The sequence below is a fragment of the Aedes albopictus genome, chromosome 2 (genome assembly GCF_035046485.1).
Source record: "Aedes albopictus strain Foshan chromosome 2, AalbF5, whole genome shotgun sequence".
Lineage (NCBI taxonomy): Eukaryota > Metazoa > Arthropoda > Insecta > Diptera > Culicidae > Aedes > Aedes albopictus.
The window spans coordinates 212,539,551-212,558,206 of record NC_085137.1 but is presented as its reverse complement, the minus strand read 5'-3'; the positions used below and the strand labels follow the sequence as shown (position 1 = coordinate 212,558,206).

Here is an 18,656-nt window from a genome sequence, read left to right as displayed (position 1 = left end):
TCGTACTTTTTAATTGAAACAAAAAGGCACGGTAAATGGGTACCCTAAAAATCAATGGTCTCCATTCACCGTGCCCCATATTGTCCCATATATCTAGAAAAAATCGAAAATTTGAACAATCGTTTTTCTAATAAAATCTTGCAAGTTATTACTTGAAATGAATTTAAACGAAGAAAATTCCCTTGGCTGGGTTGTTTTGATCATTTTTAAACAAAGTAGAATAAAATTTCTCATACACGGTGAATGGATCCCTACTACCACGGTGAATGGTGACCTACCACGGAATTAGGCGACCTTACTACCCTTTACTAATTGTACTATATCACCAAATTTTGTGAAAATTTTCTACTTCTGTGGATATTGCTTTAATTTTATCCTATAATGAAGGCAATTAAAAGCGGCACCAACAATGTTTATAAGACTGGTGTCAAATGACAGCCCTTATTTGCCCCGAATCTTCTTAGATCCACGGTGAATGGTGCCTTGACGGTAGATCCGAAGAGTAAGGTTACGAGTAAAATGTTGTATTTTGCACGAAAAATTCTTGAGCCATGAAAACAAGTGCCTGCTGTACCATGACAGCCTTTAGCATGAAAATAAAATAGATACTCTCAGAAATACTCGTCCGCCTCCGCATCAGCCCCTCTGCAAGGCGTTGTGCAGTGCCTCCAATTTGTACTTCCCGATGCCGCGCTTGATGCTGTTCCTCAGCAGATTGTAATCCCTTCGATACTTCTCGATTTGCACCTCCCTATTCCGGGTTGTTGAGCGTGGTTGGAATGGTCTGGAAATGCGAAGCAGTCTGATAAAAAAAAAACCTCTGCATGTGCGGGATGGTACGAATCTTGAACCCTTGTTTCAAGCCGGTTGAACATGTGACGTACCAGGAACCAGCGTACAATTACTTGACAATGCTGGTCAGTCTCTGTAGAGCTCGCTGCCTCGTCAAGTAACTTCGACGGAACTGTTGAATCTGGGTGGCGGTGGTCGTGTAGTTCCCCAGCACTTGCACTTCCGGCGCCACAGTGGAATAATCCACGGGCGTAAGATTGAAGTCCATGTCCCAAGTGATTTGTTTCGGCAAAACATTGACCCTCGATGATTTTCAGACTCGGTTCCAGATAAGCGATCAGAACGGCGCAGAAGATTCAGTGTCCCAGCGGGTGCTTGTCCGTGTCGGTTAGCCATTAACGCACAATGTTGCCGCAGGCGAAGCGTTTCCAAAACACCACTTGCCTGCAACTGTTGGACACCTTTCGAAGGCGGAGGCGATCTTGCAGTCATGTAAAAGGTGCGATTGGAAGCTGGTTCGGAATTAACTACGGCCAGGTAAGATGGACCATAATCGGTCGAAGTCGTCTGCCGGTCGAAGACACCGCAAACAAAACAAAAAACTAGCGTGACAATCAACCTTTGTTTTTTATGTTTACAGTTTTCAATGTATGTAGTGGTGAGATAGTTCACTTTTGACAGCTCATTCTCATTGATGCAAAGAATGAAAATTAAATGCATTCGTGTACATTAAATGCAGAGAAAATAGGTAGAGAAGCGAAGAGTGAACAGCCGTCTGAACGGCAACACTTTTTCTGTTTTGATTTCGTAACTCGGATGTTGGCAACTACCGAAAAACAGATTAATCCACCTATCGAGGGTAGTGTCTCTCTCGTGTACTGCATTAGAAAATGATTTATGCTGTTGATTTATTAACAAGAAATCATCTAAAATGTATACCAAAAAGGATCAATTTTCGTCAATTTAAGGAATCAATGTTATTTACAGTAATATCCTTGATATTTAAAAATATTGGTAAAAAAATGTTTCGAATGATCGCAATACTTATCATGAATTATGCGGCAATCGTCAAGGTTTGTTGATTTTGTTCGATAGGATACCAGTTTGACGGTTCGATAAGGTTTTTTTGGCTTCACACTCTTCGCTTCTCTACCTATTTTCTCTGATTAAATGCACATTCAATGTACATTTCTGAAGCGACACACCCCTTGGTTGCTCCACTTCCGGATGCGGCTACACTCCGAAGGGGCGCACTGCCGCAACTGACTACCAAAGTTAGTTGAACAATTCACTGTAAGAAAAAAGTATGTCAATTTCACAACCACTCTTTACCAAGAAGATTCTCACAAACCAGCCACAATCCATTCTTCTCGAGCCAGATTCTCCAAACTCCGCTAGATTCTCCGACATGTCAAGGCTTTCCAAATTTACCTCATCTATCAGCGGCGATCGATCCGAATTGTACAACCGATTCACCGGCGAGCGCATCGTTCCACAGCACCGGATTTCTTCCTGTTTGTGAGGCTAAAAAATAATTCAACTTGTAAACAAAATCGCCATCTCATTCATTTTTTTTTGTCTTTTCGGTAACTGATTAGAAAGAAATTTACTTACCTCGGTGTAAGCCGTCCTGATGCGCTATTTCACACTAAAATAATTATGAATTAACACTGAAATTAATAGAAAATTAAGCGAGCGAAAAATCATCACAGCTAGTGGCAAATATTTTTTTTGTCTTTTTCTTTTTTCATCGTTCAATCATACTGAACACACTCGCCCAAAACTACTCAAAAGCGATTTGATTTTTACCAAGTTTGTTTACTCACTTTGGATCAAAGTCGAAAGTAAGAAAACGTTTAATGCGTCACACTTTGTTGGGTGATATTGTGGGGGGGGTGTTAAAGGAAGAGGGGGAGAGCGTATTCACCAATGTGGTGATCAATACAAAAACATCAAAGGTCTGGTACAAAAAGTGCGATAAAGGGTAATGTGGATTAAAAATTGACAATCATTGCGTGATGTATTTAATGGAATCGAAGTGGAGAGTTACTTTACATACTGTCTTAACGATGATAATGCTAAGGTTAAGTAAAATTTGTAGAATTTCTACAGAAAATGACAAAATTTAATTATAACAATGAAATCTATTGTTATTCTATTAGATATCCATAGATAATACTGTAACAATAAAATCTATTGTTAATCTATTGTAACGAACCAAATTTAAAAAGGTACTGTACAATACATATACAATGGAAAGCATTGTTAACATAAGAATCTATTGTTATTTTTTCGTTTTACCAATAGACTTAATGGTTCGTTTTTATACGGGAACTCTGTGGCCATCGAAAAACACACTGATTATAATTATTTTTGCTGTTTTGTTTTGATTCTGCGTTCCGTTTCACCCCGTTCCATGATCAGAATGAAGTTTGAATCATTTTTAGTTACGATGTGCAGATTAGAGGGGTCAAATTAAAAAGTGTTCAGATTAGATGCGGTCAAACCAACGGGGGTAGAAGGTACTGGCAGTCGAGCAGACGCCTGATGGTTTTCACTTCCTCACTAAAATATTTATGAGCAGTCATGCTGAGCTGAGTCTCTCGGACTGACTCCCCGCATAACCAGGAACCATACTAGTACTGTCCACCATACTGTTCGCAACCATTTTCTACAGTATCTGAATAGTATGGTATAACATCTAAAGTAACAATAAACCAACAGTGCCATAAACGGTTTCAACAGTGTGGTAGATGGTTTCCGAGCAAATAACAGTATGGGGAATAGGCGGTTAAGTTATGTAACAATGAAAAATCGCTCATTTTCTCGAACAAAATTTTCCGTTTACAGTTTGACAGAAGGTCAATATACTATCCATTTTTTGCTCAGTTCACTGTTTAGCAAACAGTTCTAGAACTGTTGACCTATAAAATCGGAATAAAAATAGACAGTTTGTGTGATAATTACTTTATATTGCAATATAGTTCCAAAGGCTTATGGTATACAGTTCTCATACAATTGTAATAGCAATACATCGTACGGTTCTGTTACGTTTGTAATATTTTTTGGGAATTGAAACACTAATATTGCGCATTTAATTACATTTTATTCACTGTTGAACTATCTGATTTTCGGCGTGATGATGCTATAGAAGGACGTTGCAGGTTATCCCCCTGGGGAGTTCGGTTCAGTAATGGTCGATGATTAGAATGGTCGGCAGGGTAAAACCGAGCCCAAAGCCGGTACCTCTCGATAAGTCTTCATCGCTTGAAGGCATCTTGAATATCTGGAAATGTTCATGGATTATCAGTAAAATAAGGAGAACTGAGAAAGTAAATATTACCTGAAGTTGTGATATCCTTTCGAACGCCACCGTCTAAATCCAGCTCGACTGCCACACGTAGACCATCCGGAGTCGTTTCCACCTATGACACCTATGAGGATTTGGCAACGAATAATAGCGACTGATCTGACTCGGTCGCATTTCCAGCAATCTACAGGCAACACTTTTCGCCTTCTTGATGGTTGGTAGGAAGCATGGTCGGATTTGCCGTGCAGAACTTGGCTTCAGCTAGGCTGGCAAATCATCTGCAACTCTACAACTTTTGGGAGCTATGAAGATGCCGATCGAGTTTGCGTTGTCCAGTTAACATCTGCGGTGGGTGATGTTATGACCAACCAACAAGTTCACCCGTTTCACCAGCCCCAGTGGTCACGATCAAAGGGTGGATGCTTTTGAATCCTGAATCGCCAATCGGAGTGCTTCTGCCAGCCGAATCTGCCTTGCAGAAGGAGCTGCCGTTGTTGCCTGAACAGCGACTGATTGATTCCGTTATGCGGGTGATCATCGAGATGCGGCAAATAACAATCGGGTTCTGGTGCTACACGCGGTTCTGGATCGAAGTAGCTGCAGGGCCAACACTTTTTCGGTCACTCTCGTAAATTCCGGACTTCTTACTCCAAAAATAAACAGAACAACTAAAAAAATAAACGAAACTGCCAAAATTGTTGTTTCATGTTTTGCACACAAATACCAATGCGTGCAACCATTTGCCAAATTGTTCAAAAATTGTTATGTATAGTAGTAAACGCGTGTATAAGTGAAAAGCGTAAGCAAGCCAATCGACTGTTTGTCAAAAGGTGCTGCTGTTTTTCAACCGAGGGGCGGATCACTACCAAAACAACTGAATCGAAAATGCGTTAGAAAATTTGTGATTTGCTCTAATGCGTTGAAAAATGCATACAATGCGCTTGAAAATGCGCCAAAAAATTCAATGCGTTGAAAAATGCACGAAATGCGTTACGGAATTTGCACCAATGCGCTACAAAATGCGTCAATGCGTAATGTCAATACACAAGGCTGAATCCAAAATGCGCTAGTGATTCCCCAACTAACAATTGCAAGTCACAAACAAGCAAGCTTGCTGAATTGTCGCTTAATAATGGTAATGATAGCTGAACTAAAACACATTACCGTTTAAATGATTTTTCAATTGAGAAAATAGTCAATGTTCGACTTTCCTCATCGGTATCAACAATGATAAATTAAAACACTTTTCAAAAGTTTAACAGTAAATTTATTCGACAAGCATTGATTCCTTAACAACATAGTTTAACAAAACATTTGTCTGCATCTTATTAGGCTGATGTATCGATAAGCATATGCTCCTGAACAATGTGCCTTTCACTTGTCAAATAAACGCCTTCAGCCCGTTATAGTTTGACTCGAAACTTTGTTCGGATTATGGGATAAATCATGGCTAAAACTGTTTAGACAACCAAGTTATCAATGAACCAAAATTTTAAACGAATCACATAAAATAAAACGGATTAGAATTATGTAGTTTAACATTGAGTTCCAAGAGACGTAATCAACGTGAAAATGAGGCATTTATTTATTATTATTAGTCTGTGACAAGATATCTTGTACCTTGATTATTATATATTTTTAATCTTCTGCAGCAGTTCGATTGTACGAGACGCTTGGATCGATGCATTTGACATTTCAGTGCTGTCGTGTTTACTGAATATTGTTCCCACAGTCACCTAGATAACCAAACAGCATTCATAAATCGACAAATTTCAAGTATCCCTAGACATCCTTATGCACTATTTATTGAACATAATTTTAAGATTCCATGACAAAAGCATAAATAACAAAATTTCTTAACGGATCTTCGACTGAGCATGAGTAGATTACCTGAACAGATGCCGTGAATGCACCATGTCCAAGACCATACCGCACCACATATTGTCATACATTTTTAAAGATCGATATTTATTAATAAAAATAAAAACATTTTCATATCGCAATTAGTTCGTCTGGGAACAATATCTTCAATAAGGACCAACACTTTTTGGCCGCATTCGATACAAGTTTTCTCACCGTGCGATAAAAATACTGACAGCGAAATCAGAATGGAAAACACGTGTTTTGAGTTGAACAGCGGTTGAAGTATAAGGCGTTGTTCAGTTGATTGCCACTGCTGTGCTAATTCACCACTGCTGAACACAAGTTCAGGAGTGATCATTATTGACTCATGGGAAGATTATGTTTTGCTTTTGGTGCTGCATCTCACCATCTCTAGGATGGCGCAGATAGGAAGGCATGCGGCTGGCAATCGACAGGTCTCGAGCTCTAATCCGGATTTAGGTAATTTTATATGTAATTCTTATTTCATAATAGGTGTTCTCAACATGAGAGCAAATAATTACTCTCGTGAGAGTTCAACATTTTTGCATTTTATTTATTTTCAATCATTTTTGCCAAAGCTTAATAACAACTTTCTTGTACATTTGTAAAACGCTTTGAAAAACAAAAAAATAAGTTGGTGCACAACATGATGCTTTATAACTTCTCCAAATTTGTGTGAACAAAACCCGAACATAGGTTGTACGTGTAAATAGTTCAAATGTTATTCAACATCATGCTGAATTAATTCGTCATAATGGTGCCTGTTAAATGAGTGATTGTTAGTTGGGTCGCCCCTCGTTTTCAACAATATATGACGGGTTTTTGTGTCCATATAATGTAACATTGATTGAACTGTACAATATAATGTAACAGTTTGGTATGAATTGCTTAAACCATTTTTTATAATACAAAGCGTCAGGTTTTGTATTGTTCAACATGAAAGCAACAGTCTGTGATATGTCAACACTAACAGTAAGAAGAATTTTACTGTTTGGAATCCAAGACAAACTGTATTTTTCTATGCGGGTCAATATGCTCTCTCAGCGGGAGCCAAACATTGAAGATGGAGTTTATGTTAAACCTTGTTGAACCTATGTGATGGATTCAGTTGTCAGCCGACGTTCAATCGGGCCGGTCGTCTTTCGTTCGGTTCGATTATCGCTGTGGTATCGCTATTCACAATGGCCACCACACGGAAAAACACATTGGTCATCGATTTTAGTGTGCTTCCCGTACGACCAAGTGCGAGGAACATCGCAAAATTCCTCAACGAAAAACTGGAAATTGATTTACATATCTTTCGTCAAAAATGTCCAGTTACACTCCACTCGAAATTGTGCTCTCCTTGAGATGCGCAACTTAGAGACAGCCGAACGCATAGCCGCTTCTCATCACCTTAAGCACTTCATGATGGCAGCGGACAAAAAGTTCAATGTTCCAGTGTTCATAGAAGACAGCGCAACAAATGTCCGTGTCCATGATCTCCCGCCAGATGTTCCGAATGAAGTAGTTGCAGATTACATGAAACGATATGGCAAAGTGAAATCTGTTGCAAGGGAACTGTGGAAGAAACATTTTCCCGGTATACCAAATGGCGTCCGTGTGGTGCGGATAGAACTTGATAAACATATACCATCGTATATCAAAATTTGCGATGACGTAGCTACAGTGTCTTACCGTACTCAAATTCGTACGTGCCGCCAGTGCGACAAAAGAGCACACCCAAAACAAAAGTGCAGTGAAGCTGCAGCAAAAGAACAAGAAGCCCTAGCACCAAAATCGGCTTTACAACGCGATGTCCAACAAGCGCAACAAAAGCAACCTCCAAAGGGGACGTTCAAAAATTACGTCCACGATTTTGTCCGTGTAGCTGCCGGCTTAGAATAGCACTACGGACCACCTGTTCCGGGGGTAAAAGTCCACCAAACAGGTAACCCCAATCCAAGGTGTCAGGCGACCCGTGCTGAGGGATGAATGGTTGAGGGGGTTTAAAACATGCTCGATCTTTAACGGAGCCCGTAGCGTGGGTAGATCGCCTTTTTGGGTTGCGTTGCGGGGTTAGATCTACCAAACCGAAATCTAGTGTCGTCCTATTTTTCAATTTTGGAATATGTGTTCTGATAATTATAGGCATTATAGTATTTAGTCCTTGCTACTGGTGTTGTGATGACTTCCAGTCTTTGAATAAAACTAAGTTTACCAACTTTACTTTGCATATAGTTAAAAACCTCACCATCTGAGGCTAAACTCAATGCAAAGGAAATCAAATTGGGTTAGGGATCCATGTATGTACTAACTCTTCGAAGACTGGAAAGTGCTAGTACGCAAGGAACATACTAGAATCCTTATTACTGAACACATGTCCCATTATTGGAATGATATTGCTGCTAATGTTAAAACCCGGGTCCTAAACCTGGGGAGAATTTAGCAGTAAAACTAGGGTGATGCTAGGTTTCCGATGCATGGCCAATATCAGTACTCTTGTTTTGTTTTCTAAGAAAACAAAACAAAAACTGTATCAAAATCGATACTTTATTGCCCCTCAATGGCAATTGAGTAATGCGACATGCACTACACTAAGGATACGGGTAATGTCACAATAGATCTAAAAACTGGTCGCAGTGACAAACCCGAACAGGAATAAAAAAAAAAGAAAACGTCCACGATTTGGGGGAGGGGGGGGGGTCTAGAAAAGTGTGACAGTACGTGTATTAGGTATAGGAAAATAGCGTGACAGAGGGGGGAGGGGGGGGTTTAGAAATCCCGAAAAACGATGGACGTAATAAATGAACCTTCCCAAACGATGTCCTCCTGTCCAATACGGCCGACAACCACACTCGAATGACCAACACCGCAACCGAAGTGAATCAAACACGAATGCTGTGAAACGGAGTGTTCGTCGACTTTGCTCACACGAGGTCAACCCAGCGCCCCAGAAAAAGGCAGATCGGAAAGCAGACACTGTCGGAGCAACTGCATCGACCGATGCGACCGTCGCGATTGATGATACTATGATGACCGAACCTGTTGTTAACATCGTTATAGACGTGGATAGCGATTTGGATTCAGGCCCTGATCCAGCTCCGGATGACGTAGATGGGTGGATAATTAAATGCAATAAGCGAAAAATGCGAACTGATAAATTCATAAGGAAGTATTGTAATTAGTTTTTTATTGCCTGACACGAATGTACTGTCGTAGTGTAAAGTGTCATAAATAAATAAATGATAATAATATTATGTGATGGATTGAAGAGTATTGTTATCTAGGTGCTGCGGATATAATCAAAATTATTGTCACGATATCTGCATTTGCCGCTGTCAAGCCGTTGGAAAGCGAAGAGAAGGACAAACATTGTTTTGAGCCTATTTTAGCTAATTTTGTAACAACTATTCATCAAAATTTCCATCGCGAATGGAAAATAATAAACTTTGAACACGAGAACAAAATTGGAATAATGGTGGATTAATCATGTTTACCATTTCCGAACAGCGTCGCGACGGCGGGTTTGACAACCGAGCTGAGAAAGGTAGTTGCAAGAAATTGAACGCTCGTGCGTGTTTACAAGTTGTGTGCCGCGAGTGTGTAGGTGTGTGTTGTCTAGCTTGAAAAATAAAATCGTTTCTATTCGCAGCACTCAGATGCTGAGTTTATTTGGCTGAGATGGATTTTCAAAACTTCGTTTACGATTTTGATTTTTCTTTATTCCCGGGATCTGTTTTCCCGGATATGGAATACTGGACACCCCTAGCTTCGTCAAGTTTGTTGTTTACTGTTTTGCTGTCAAAAACGATGTTTCGTTTTGACGGAACAGCAAATCGTCGGACCGATTTTTACTGCGCGAGGGAGAATCGGAGGAAAACGAGTTTTTGGATTTGTGGTGCGTGAAAGTGGTGATATTTTTTGGGGAAAATTAGCATAAACATTTGTCCTTCTTATCACGTAAACAGCGTTAAAGGCTATTATTTGGCCTGGAAGCGTCTGAGGAACGTTTGGGTGTGGATTGGATAGAAAACGAAGCGGCAATCTAGTGCAGAAGTGTTGTGCCATACTCGTAAATTCAGTGTGCAATTATGGTAAGGGCAAGATTCAGGTTTTTGTTTTGTTAATCATGATCGGATTCTGCTGACTGCTACTTTTTCAGGATGTAAACCATTCACCGATGAGGAGCTAAAACAGCGGTGACGATTGCAGTTGCAGATAAATCACTAGCTAGAAACATGAAGGTTTACCGCTTGTTGGCAGTGCTTGTGTTGACTTCCTTTCTGCTGATTTGGTATTACATCCTGCGCGTCAACAATGGATTGTTCAACGGCCTCAGCCTGGGAGTCAATTCCAGTTTCAGCGGATTCGGATTGGGTCGTAAAAGGTGCGTCGAATGCAATCGATCCTACGGTTTGTTAATCTCTTTCGATTCTTTAAATTCCTCGACAGCCATCGCGCACTGGCCAACGGGACGGAGATAGCCATAGTAGTTGTCGCATGCGGCGAGCGACACAACGAAGCACTAAACATGATCAAATCGGCCATCATGTTCAACCGGAATCAGGCGCCGCTGAAATTCGTTGTCGTGGCCGAAGAGCAGTTGAAGCAAAATTTTGTGGAGAAACTGGACGACTGGCAGGAGATCAACGACAATATTTTCACTTACGAAATACATTCCCTGACATTCCCGGAGGCGGACAAGGACGAGTGGAAGAAACTGTTCAAACCCTGCGCGGCACAACGACTGTTTTTGCCGGTAAGAATATTAGCTTTCTCGCAATCCTAAACCATTTGTATACGGAGCCCAATCTGGCGACGTCGTTTCCATACTTTGTGCCAAGATTTTTTTCAGGGACTATTTTAACAATCTTTTCTGAAATTTCTCAGGAAATTACTTTCACGACTTCTCCGGGAATTTCGGGGCATTTCATCGGGGATTCCTTAATGGATTCCTGTAGTTCATATACTTCCTTAGTTTTAGTTTTCCAGATATTTCGGAATGTTTCTATAAATTTTAATAAAAGCTCCTCAGGGATTTTTTCCAAAAGCCAGGAAGGGTTCCGGTAGATCTCAATGTGGGATTCCGGCAGGGATTCCCTTGAGGACTTTGTCAAGAACTATTATAGCAATTGCTTCCATCAGAAATTTATTCAGGGATTCAGAAAATTCGTATGATTAACGCAATATTGTTTTCAGTCGCTGTTACCTCACATCGACTCAGTGTTATACGTGGATTCGGATACAATCTTCCTGTCGCCGGTTCAGGAGCTGTGGTCGATGTTCCGCAATTTCAATGCGTCGCAATTTGCCGGCATGGCACCCGAGCACGAGGACAAAAATGCCGGTTGGTACAATCGGTTCGCTCGTCATCCGTACTACGGCGATCTGGGCGTGAATTCCGGCGTCATGTTGATGAATCTCACCCGAATGAGGGACTTCAAGTGGGAAGAGCACATTATGCCAATCTACAAAGAGTACCGACTGAAGTTGGTATGGGGCGATCAGGACATCATCAACATTCTGTTCCACTATCATCCGGATCGGTTGTACGTGTTTCCGTGCGATTGGAACTACCGAGCGGACCACTGCATGTACATGAGCGTTTGTGACGCACCGGATGGCGTCAAGATCATCCACGGGAATCGGGGATATTTCCATTCGTACGTGCAGCCAATCTTCAACCTTCTCTATACCACAATCGAGGAGTACGCCTTTCGAACGGACATCCACTCCAACTTCATCCGAACGGTGGAAGACTCGCTGGCGCTGCCGAGCAACTCAAACTGTGATAAACTGCTGGACAAGTTTTTACAGGACCCTAGGAAGTATTTCAAGCAGAACCAGTACATCGAGGAGACGTGAGGTGAGAGTCCGTAGAAAGACTCACATTTTCGGACGCCATATCGTGGGAGACAACCATAGTAAGATAAATGGTTTTATTTCGGTTATCATGACAGATAGTTTCAAAATTGTTTTGAAACTAAGATAAGACCAGGAATTTACTTGGGAATGCACAAATTTCGCGCCAAATCATCTACCCCACAGGTAAGTTGACGCGAAATTCGTCAAACGAAACGTTACGTAATTTCGAATCGAATAGTGATTTCACTCAAACAGTGCTAGTAAAAAAAGAAAGAACAAACATGAACAATCGCAACGATAGGTCTACGCGCCCTTTCATATACGTATAGTAGCAAAACACTGAATTGAAACGAATTCAGGTGAAACTCGCCTTAGTTGATAGATTTTCTTTTAATGTGCAAGAAGACTTTGATCTGTTTTAGAGAGTTGACTTTTGAAGGACGTTTTTTGTTTCTTTTTCAATGTCAATAGCTGTGCATATGTAGATTTTTTACAAACTTAGTCAATCTCTATGTAGAGAGTTTCAAGTATTAGGATCGAACCAGGATTTCAGGACGTAAGGCAAGTGTAAATAAACGTGAGTGTTTTAAACTTTTCGAATTACACTTATTGCGTTGTAAAATGTGAAAATGATCATTATGTTAGTACAGTGGTCACCAAACTGCGGCCCGCGGGCCGCATGCGGCCCTCGACAAGGTTTTGTGCGGCCCGCGAACTAATTTTGAAATGTAATAGAAAGTGGCCCTCTCAAAGATTCTATAATGAAAATCACCATATTTCAAAACTTTCATGAGAATGAATATTAACTACTGATTAACTCTGCCAATACCCTGGAAAGATTTTCAAAAGCTATAAGATTTTTGAAAGTTTTATAAACTTTAAAATATTATATTTTATTTATATTTTCTCGAATTTTGTTCCAAAAATATTCGAAACTGTTGGTAAGAAAGGTGTGTTTCACTTAAATAATGAGTTTAGGCTAAATTTACAGGTTCTCTGACATGGATTTTGGACTTGTGGCAGAACTCGTCATTAGTAATTTGTGTAATTTCACGAAAATAAAATTAAAATTATATCCAGTTTGTTTTTTTTTTCATTCCAAATATTCCAAAATATTTTACAGAAATTTTGTCCACAAGTTATTTTTCAAAGGAAGTGTTGCCCAAAGTTTTGTAATTTCACTGAAAACTTCAGGGATTGGGAAAGATACTCTTCATTTCCCTTGCAATATTTTTGGGAATTCCTCTAACAAAAAAATATCTAAAATATCTTTTCTCAATCGGTTACAAATACTTGCACACATTGGTCAGGAAATTATGTCTGTAGGTTTATCTTTTACACAAGAAAAACTTCAAAAAATCATCAAGGATTTTCACAACAGTATCACCAGGCAGTTTTTCGGAATTTCTTTCGAGTACCCTAAACCTCTAGTAATCATTCTGAAATTTCTTAAAATCCACGAAAAGTTCTTAAAAAATTGGATTACAGTTCTGAGTTTTTTTTTAATAAAGGGTTCAATCAATATACTTCTCAGGAAATTCCTAAGCTGCAGTAAAAAACTTCATTCGAAAATTTCTCAAAACTGGATCCAGGGGAATTACTAGTTACTGTTCGTGTCTAGGACTTTTGCACTGTAAGTTCATCCACAACATTCTTAAAGAGGTCCATATTGTTCTAGCCAACATCATTATTGCTTATTTTTCGTATAACTTTCTAGTAGCTTGTCTGAAATAATTTGCTCAACATTATTAAGAACTACAAAACCTAAATGTTACTGTCATTGCATCCTGTTTTTAATTTCCTTCGATTTTCAAGATTTTTTCTAGTGAAATAAAATCTGCTGATTGTTTAGTTTAGAAATAAAATCTGCAGGTTGTTTAGTTCCTTGCCATTGTTCAATAATTAAAAAAAAAATCAAACAAACGAATTTTGTATTGAGTTTTGATTTTTTTAATAAACTCTTAAATGACTTGCGGCCCGCAGTCGCTTTTCAAAATTCAATTTTGGCCCGCAAAGACAGTTAGGCTGAGGATCACTGTGTTAGTATCTGTTTTTCGTATCACTAGTTATGTCTGCTGGCTTAAAGATAAGTGTCGCAGTAGAATTTGAAGAAAGTGGCTCGTTCCTACTCGATGTACGTATAGAAGTCGTCTCCATTCGACTCAGTTCATGGCTGTGCGTCTCCAGTTCCGCACTCTGCGTAGGGTACGCAAATCGTCCTCCACTTGATCGACCCACCTTGCTCGGTGTGCACCACGTCTTATTGTACCACTCGGATTGCCTTCGAGAGTCATTTTTACCGGGTTGATATCTGACATCCTGGTGACGTGTCCCGTCCACGTCCAAAGTAAGCTCGATTTCCTGCCACCACAGTGCGTTTTTGAATTTCTCTGTTGGTGTCGTTGTCGGCAGTCACCTGTTAGCCCAAGTACACGAATTCTTTAACCGCCTCGATTTAATCACCGTCGGTAGAGATTTCGAGTGCCCGGCGCGTTATATCCTTCCTAGAGCCCTTTGCCATCATGTACTTTGTCTTCGACACATTGATGACTATTCCAATTCGCCTAGCTTCATTCTTTAGTCGGATGTACGTTCCTGCCATCATCGTCTCAAATTGGCGAGCTTAATCAATAATCAATATTATCAGCGAAACCAAGCAGCTGAATGGACTTCGTGAAAATCGTTCCACTCGTGTTTATTCCCTCTCCCTATTATAGCCGCTAAAGCAATGGTAAACAGCATGCACGAAAGACCATCACGTTGCCGTAACCCTATGCGAGATTCGAAGGGACTCGAGAGGGTCCCTGATACTCGAACTACGCACATCACTCGATCCATCGCAGTCGCCCTGATCAATCGTGTCAGTTTATCCGAGAATCCGTTTTCGTGCATAATCTATCATAGCTGGTCTCGATCGATTGTATCATACGCCGATTTAAAATCCATGAACAAGTTGACACTGATTCTTCATTAGGGCCTAACTGATATTTTCGATTTCTCTCCATCGACCCTCTCTTTGTGTTATTACAGAATGTGTATTGAATTTTCTCAAACTGTTTTGATTGAAATGCGACGGAGATGACTACATCTTGCCATAGAAACAAAAAAATAATGATTTTGTTCGATTTGATCAAGCTATTATGAATTCGATTGGAAATCAAAAAACTTTTTTTGAGAAAAATATTTTTGCTAATTTTGAGTTGTTTACAACATACATCGGAAGTGATATGATAGTGCATCATTGAACGCACACAGCGCACCCCACCCGGTACTGAAAAAAAGTGTCGCTAGTCGAAAAGTGTCGCTAGTCAAAACGTCGCTATTCGGTTTGGTGCTGGCGCCATAATATTAGCGAAAGAGAGAGCCGACGAAGAGAAATCGATCAAGTCAGTTAGGCCCTTATGAAAAATCATTGTCGAAGTGATGTGTGGGCACGTTGTATTCGCGGCATTTCTGCAACACCTGGCGGATGGCGAACATCTGATCCGTTGTAGCGCGTTCGCCCATGAATCTAGCCTGATATTGCCCCACGAACTCTCTTGCAATCGATTACAGACGGTGGCATAAAATTTGAAAGTAGGTACCTTGAAGGCGGCGCTCAGTAGTGTAATCGCGTGGTAGTTCCAGCTATCCAACTTGTCGCCCTTTTTGTAGATGGGACGCAGTGTGGGGCTCTCACCAATGCTTCTCCATCGTATTTCAGATGCTCGCTTGTAACTTGACCTGCTCCAGCGGCTTTGTTGTTTTCAACCGACCGACCTCCTCTTCAATCTCTTGGAGGTCCGGGGCCGGAAGTTGTTCATCCTCCGCACGTACTCCTGGATCTATTACCACGCCACCTTCGGTGCTTACAACGGCGCCATTGAGGTGCTCATCGTAATGCTGCCGCCACCTCTCAACCGTCTCACGCTCGTTCGTGAGAAGATTCCCGTGATTGTCTTGACACATGTCGGCTTGTCGGTTGCACAAAGCCTCTGCGCGAGCGGTTCAGCTTCTCGTAAAACTTCCATGTGCTTCACGATTTCGTCCTTCCTGCTGGCGCTTCTTCCTCCGGAAGACTGAGTTCTGCCTGTTCCGCGCCTGTCTATAACGTGCATCATTCGCCCTCGTACGGTGTTGTAACATTCTCGTCCAAGCTGCATTCTTCTCGTTTTGCTAACTGTTCACATTCGCCGTCGTACCAGTCGTTTCTGAGATTCGAAGTCGCGAAGCCTAGTGTTGCAGCCGAAGTACTACCTACACGCTCGCGTTAGAATACCCATTTTTTCATTGCTATCTCTGTCGCTCTTCAAGAGGCTGACCAACTCATAAATGGGTATTTTTAAATGGAGCCTCTTGAAGAGCGACAGAGATAGCAATGAAAAAATGGGTATTCTGACGGGAGCGTGTATGGCGAATCAGATGTTCCTCCTGCCGCCTTCAAGTTGGTGGGGCCACTGCTAGCGCTGCTAACTACCAATTTTGAGCGCATGCCGCCGATAACGGTTTTCACGTCACGCAGCGAGCAACCATCGCATGTTTGCTCTATCTGAACGCCTCTAGACCGTAGAACGCTTCTTTCTCGTCATCAGGTCCAGAGGCCTGACAACTTGCGACGTTGTTGATGTAAGCCTACATATAAACTTGTTTTAGACCATCGGGTCTTAAAAAAAAAGATTTATTTAATGATCAAATTACTAACTTACTAACTAACAATTCACTCACTGCGCTGTAACTCAAATAGAACTGAACGATTGATTCGCAATCGATCTCTATTTAATAACTTGGTCTGCTGACCTTGCACAACTGGCCGGCGTGGTCGCGCTTCCGCCAATCCTGCTGGCATGGTGACAACGGTGGCCTGGTTGCTGGCTCGGACAATGGCATGATGGCACGGCGTACATTGGACTCGGCATATTCGATGACGTCTACATAAATGGGGTGGAGTGGCCTATAACTCTATATTATTTATATGGTCATTTTTCACTAAATTGGCCATAACTCAGGAACGAAAAATTTCATTCCAAAAATATCAGCGATCAAAGCTTATGCAATAACCTCATCAAATATATTTTTTTGAGACTTTTCCGCGAAAACTTTTTCCACTTCATATTTTTTTTTGAATTCCTGAGAAAATTTGCTTTCATTTTCATCAAAAAGTTTGTTTCTACGATGCTTCGTTCTTGAGTTATGATTTTTCAAAGAAAAGGCTTTTATGGTACGTTTGGACATTTTTTTCAACAAAATTGGCCATAACTCAAAAACGAAATAAAAGTGTATTCCAAAATTTTCAGCGATTAAAGCTTATGAAACAACCTTCTCAAAAAATTTTTTTTCCAATTTTGTCACGAGTTCAGGCATAGTTTTTCCGGCTTTTCTTTACGAATTTTCTCAACTGTGGAAATTTTTTTCCAGCTCATATTTTTTTGGATTTCTGAGAAATGTTGCTTTTAAAAAACTTTGTTTCTACGATGCTTCGTTCATAAGTTATAAAAGTTGTGTCAGGAGAATACAAAAAAAATCCACCTGAGTTTTCCGGGAAAATAGCGACCTCGATTTTTTCAGTTTTTTTTGTTCATATTTCCATGAGCCCTGTCTGTGGAAAAAGTTTCATGCAAATCTGAGACCCTTCGGCCCAAAACCCGTACGGTAATAAAAATAGTCCCTAGAACCAAGGATGGGAACACTCACTTGCACAGAGTTACACTCACTTGATATTTTCTCTGCTCAGAAGCGTGCAAACAAGAAACGATGTATGGACGACTTTTGCATTGTGGTTTTGTCTAAAACTTTGCCGAATAAAGTAAGGGTGGCAAACGCATACCGAAGTCGTGAGGGAGCTGCGAAGGCAACTCTCCATGAGGTGAATGTAAATTACACTCACCTCGTGGAGAGTCGCTTTTACAACTCTGTCACGACTTCGGTATGTGTGGGGTCGCACACACACGCACACTACTCTATTCGGCAAAGTTTTAGACAAAACCACAATGTAAAAGTCGTCCATACATCGTTTCTTGTTTGCACGCTTCTGAGCAGAGAAAATATCAAGTGAGTGTAACTCTTTGAAAGTGAGTGTTCCCATCCCTGCCTGGAACACACGCAAAAAATATCCCTTATCCTAACTCTGCTTAGATGAAAATCGAAGCTAGAAAAACAAGTCTACATTAACATGAAAAAAAAGTGTCTAACTCGTTTTTGCAAACAAACATGTTTCTGTCGCTGTATGAGAATGTGAAGATAAATAGATCTTTCTGATAACGGTATCGATTTGCGTGGGTGGATCGAGATTGATCTTATAGGGACAGAAACATGCTTGGAAACATGCTTGTTTACCTAAACGAATTAGAGCATTTTGACATGATAAAGCTGAAGTAACAAATACACGACATATGCTTCTAATTCGTTTATTCATACCGTAGTTTGTTGTGAATCTACCAATTCGCATAATATCATTCGAACGTAAAGCGCGCCTCCTGTTCTACCAAAACCTTTACGTGCGGCTCCGTGGTCATGCGGCTAGGGTCACCAAGCTCTTAGTCGCATCGTGCTGAGGAGCGCGGGTTCGATTCCCGCCGCAGCTGTCAGGAAAAGTTTTCGGCTGTGCCACTGGGCGTTGAATGCTAGTCCGTTGTCTAGTGTCGTGCTTCCTTCAAAGAGCGAAAAGCTCACTGGAAGCATTGAACGTGTCCGTGTCTTTTTTTACCATTTTAAACAATAGCTTCATCATCAGAATAGAAGTATGTAATTAAGTATAATTCAACGGTTAATTACTGAAGGCACCGATTTTTACTCCATTTCGACTCCAAATTTCGACTTAGGCTGAAGAAAGCGAGATCAAACTATG

General features: G+C 40.7%; 1 protein-coding gene and 2 long non-coding RNA genes across 3 annotated transcripts; 1 reads left to right on the top strand and 2 right to left on the bottom strand.

Moving 5' to 3' along the window:
- Nucleotides 1–489: 489 nt before the first annotated feature.
- LOC134287903 (uncharacterized) lies at nucleotides 490–1,524 on the bottom strand. The gene is made up of 2 exons (XR_009997632.1): nucleotides 885–1,524; nucleotides 490–784 (listed from the first exon to the last, which is right to left on the bottom strand). It is a non-coding gene; the product is annotated as an uncharacterized LOC134287903 (long non-coding RNA).
- A 481-nt stretch (nucleotides 1,525–2,005) lies between these two features.
- Nucleotides 2,006–2,652, bottom strand: LOC134287901 (uncharacterized). The gene is made up of 3 exons (XR_009997630.1): nucleotides 2,407–2,652; nucleotides 2,144–2,316; nucleotides 2,006–2,083 (listed from the first exon to the last, which is right to left on the bottom strand). It is a non-coding gene; the product is annotated as an uncharacterized LOC134287901 (long non-coding RNA).
- A 7,062-nt stretch (nucleotides 2,653–9,714) lies between these two features.
- LOC134287900 (glucoside xylosyltransferase 1) lies at nucleotides 9,715–12,424 on the top strand. Its single transcript, XM_062851083.1, has 4 exons — nucleotides 9,715–10,062; nucleotides 10,131–10,355; nucleotides 10,421–10,727; nucleotides 11,168–12,424. The coding sequence occupies exons 2-4, from the start codon at nucleotides 10,207–10,209 to the stop codon at nucleotides 11,831–11,833; spliced, it is 1,122 nt and encodes a 373-aa protein (XP_062707067.1). The 5' UTR covers nucleotides 9,715–10,062; nucleotides 10,131–10,206; the 3' UTR covers nucleotides 11,834–12,424.
- Nucleotides 12,425–18,656: the final 6,232 nt, after the last annotated feature.

What these genes read in the sequence shown, in the direction of transcription:
- LOC134287900 (XM_062851083.1), top strand. Translation starts at nt 10,207, where the DNA reads ATGAAGGTTTACCGCTTGTTGGCAGTGCTTGTGTTGACTTCCTTTCTG. An exon ending in TTCGGATTGGGTCGTAAAAG is followed by an intron (nt 10,356 to 10,420) that starts GTGCGTCGAATG and finishes ATTCCTCGACAG; the next exon opens with CCATCGCGCACTGGCCAACG. An exon ending in CACAACGACTGTTTTTGCCG is followed by an intron (nt 10,728 to 11,167) that starts GTAAGAATATTA and finishes TATTGTTTTCAG; the next exon opens with TCGCTGTTACCTCACATCGA.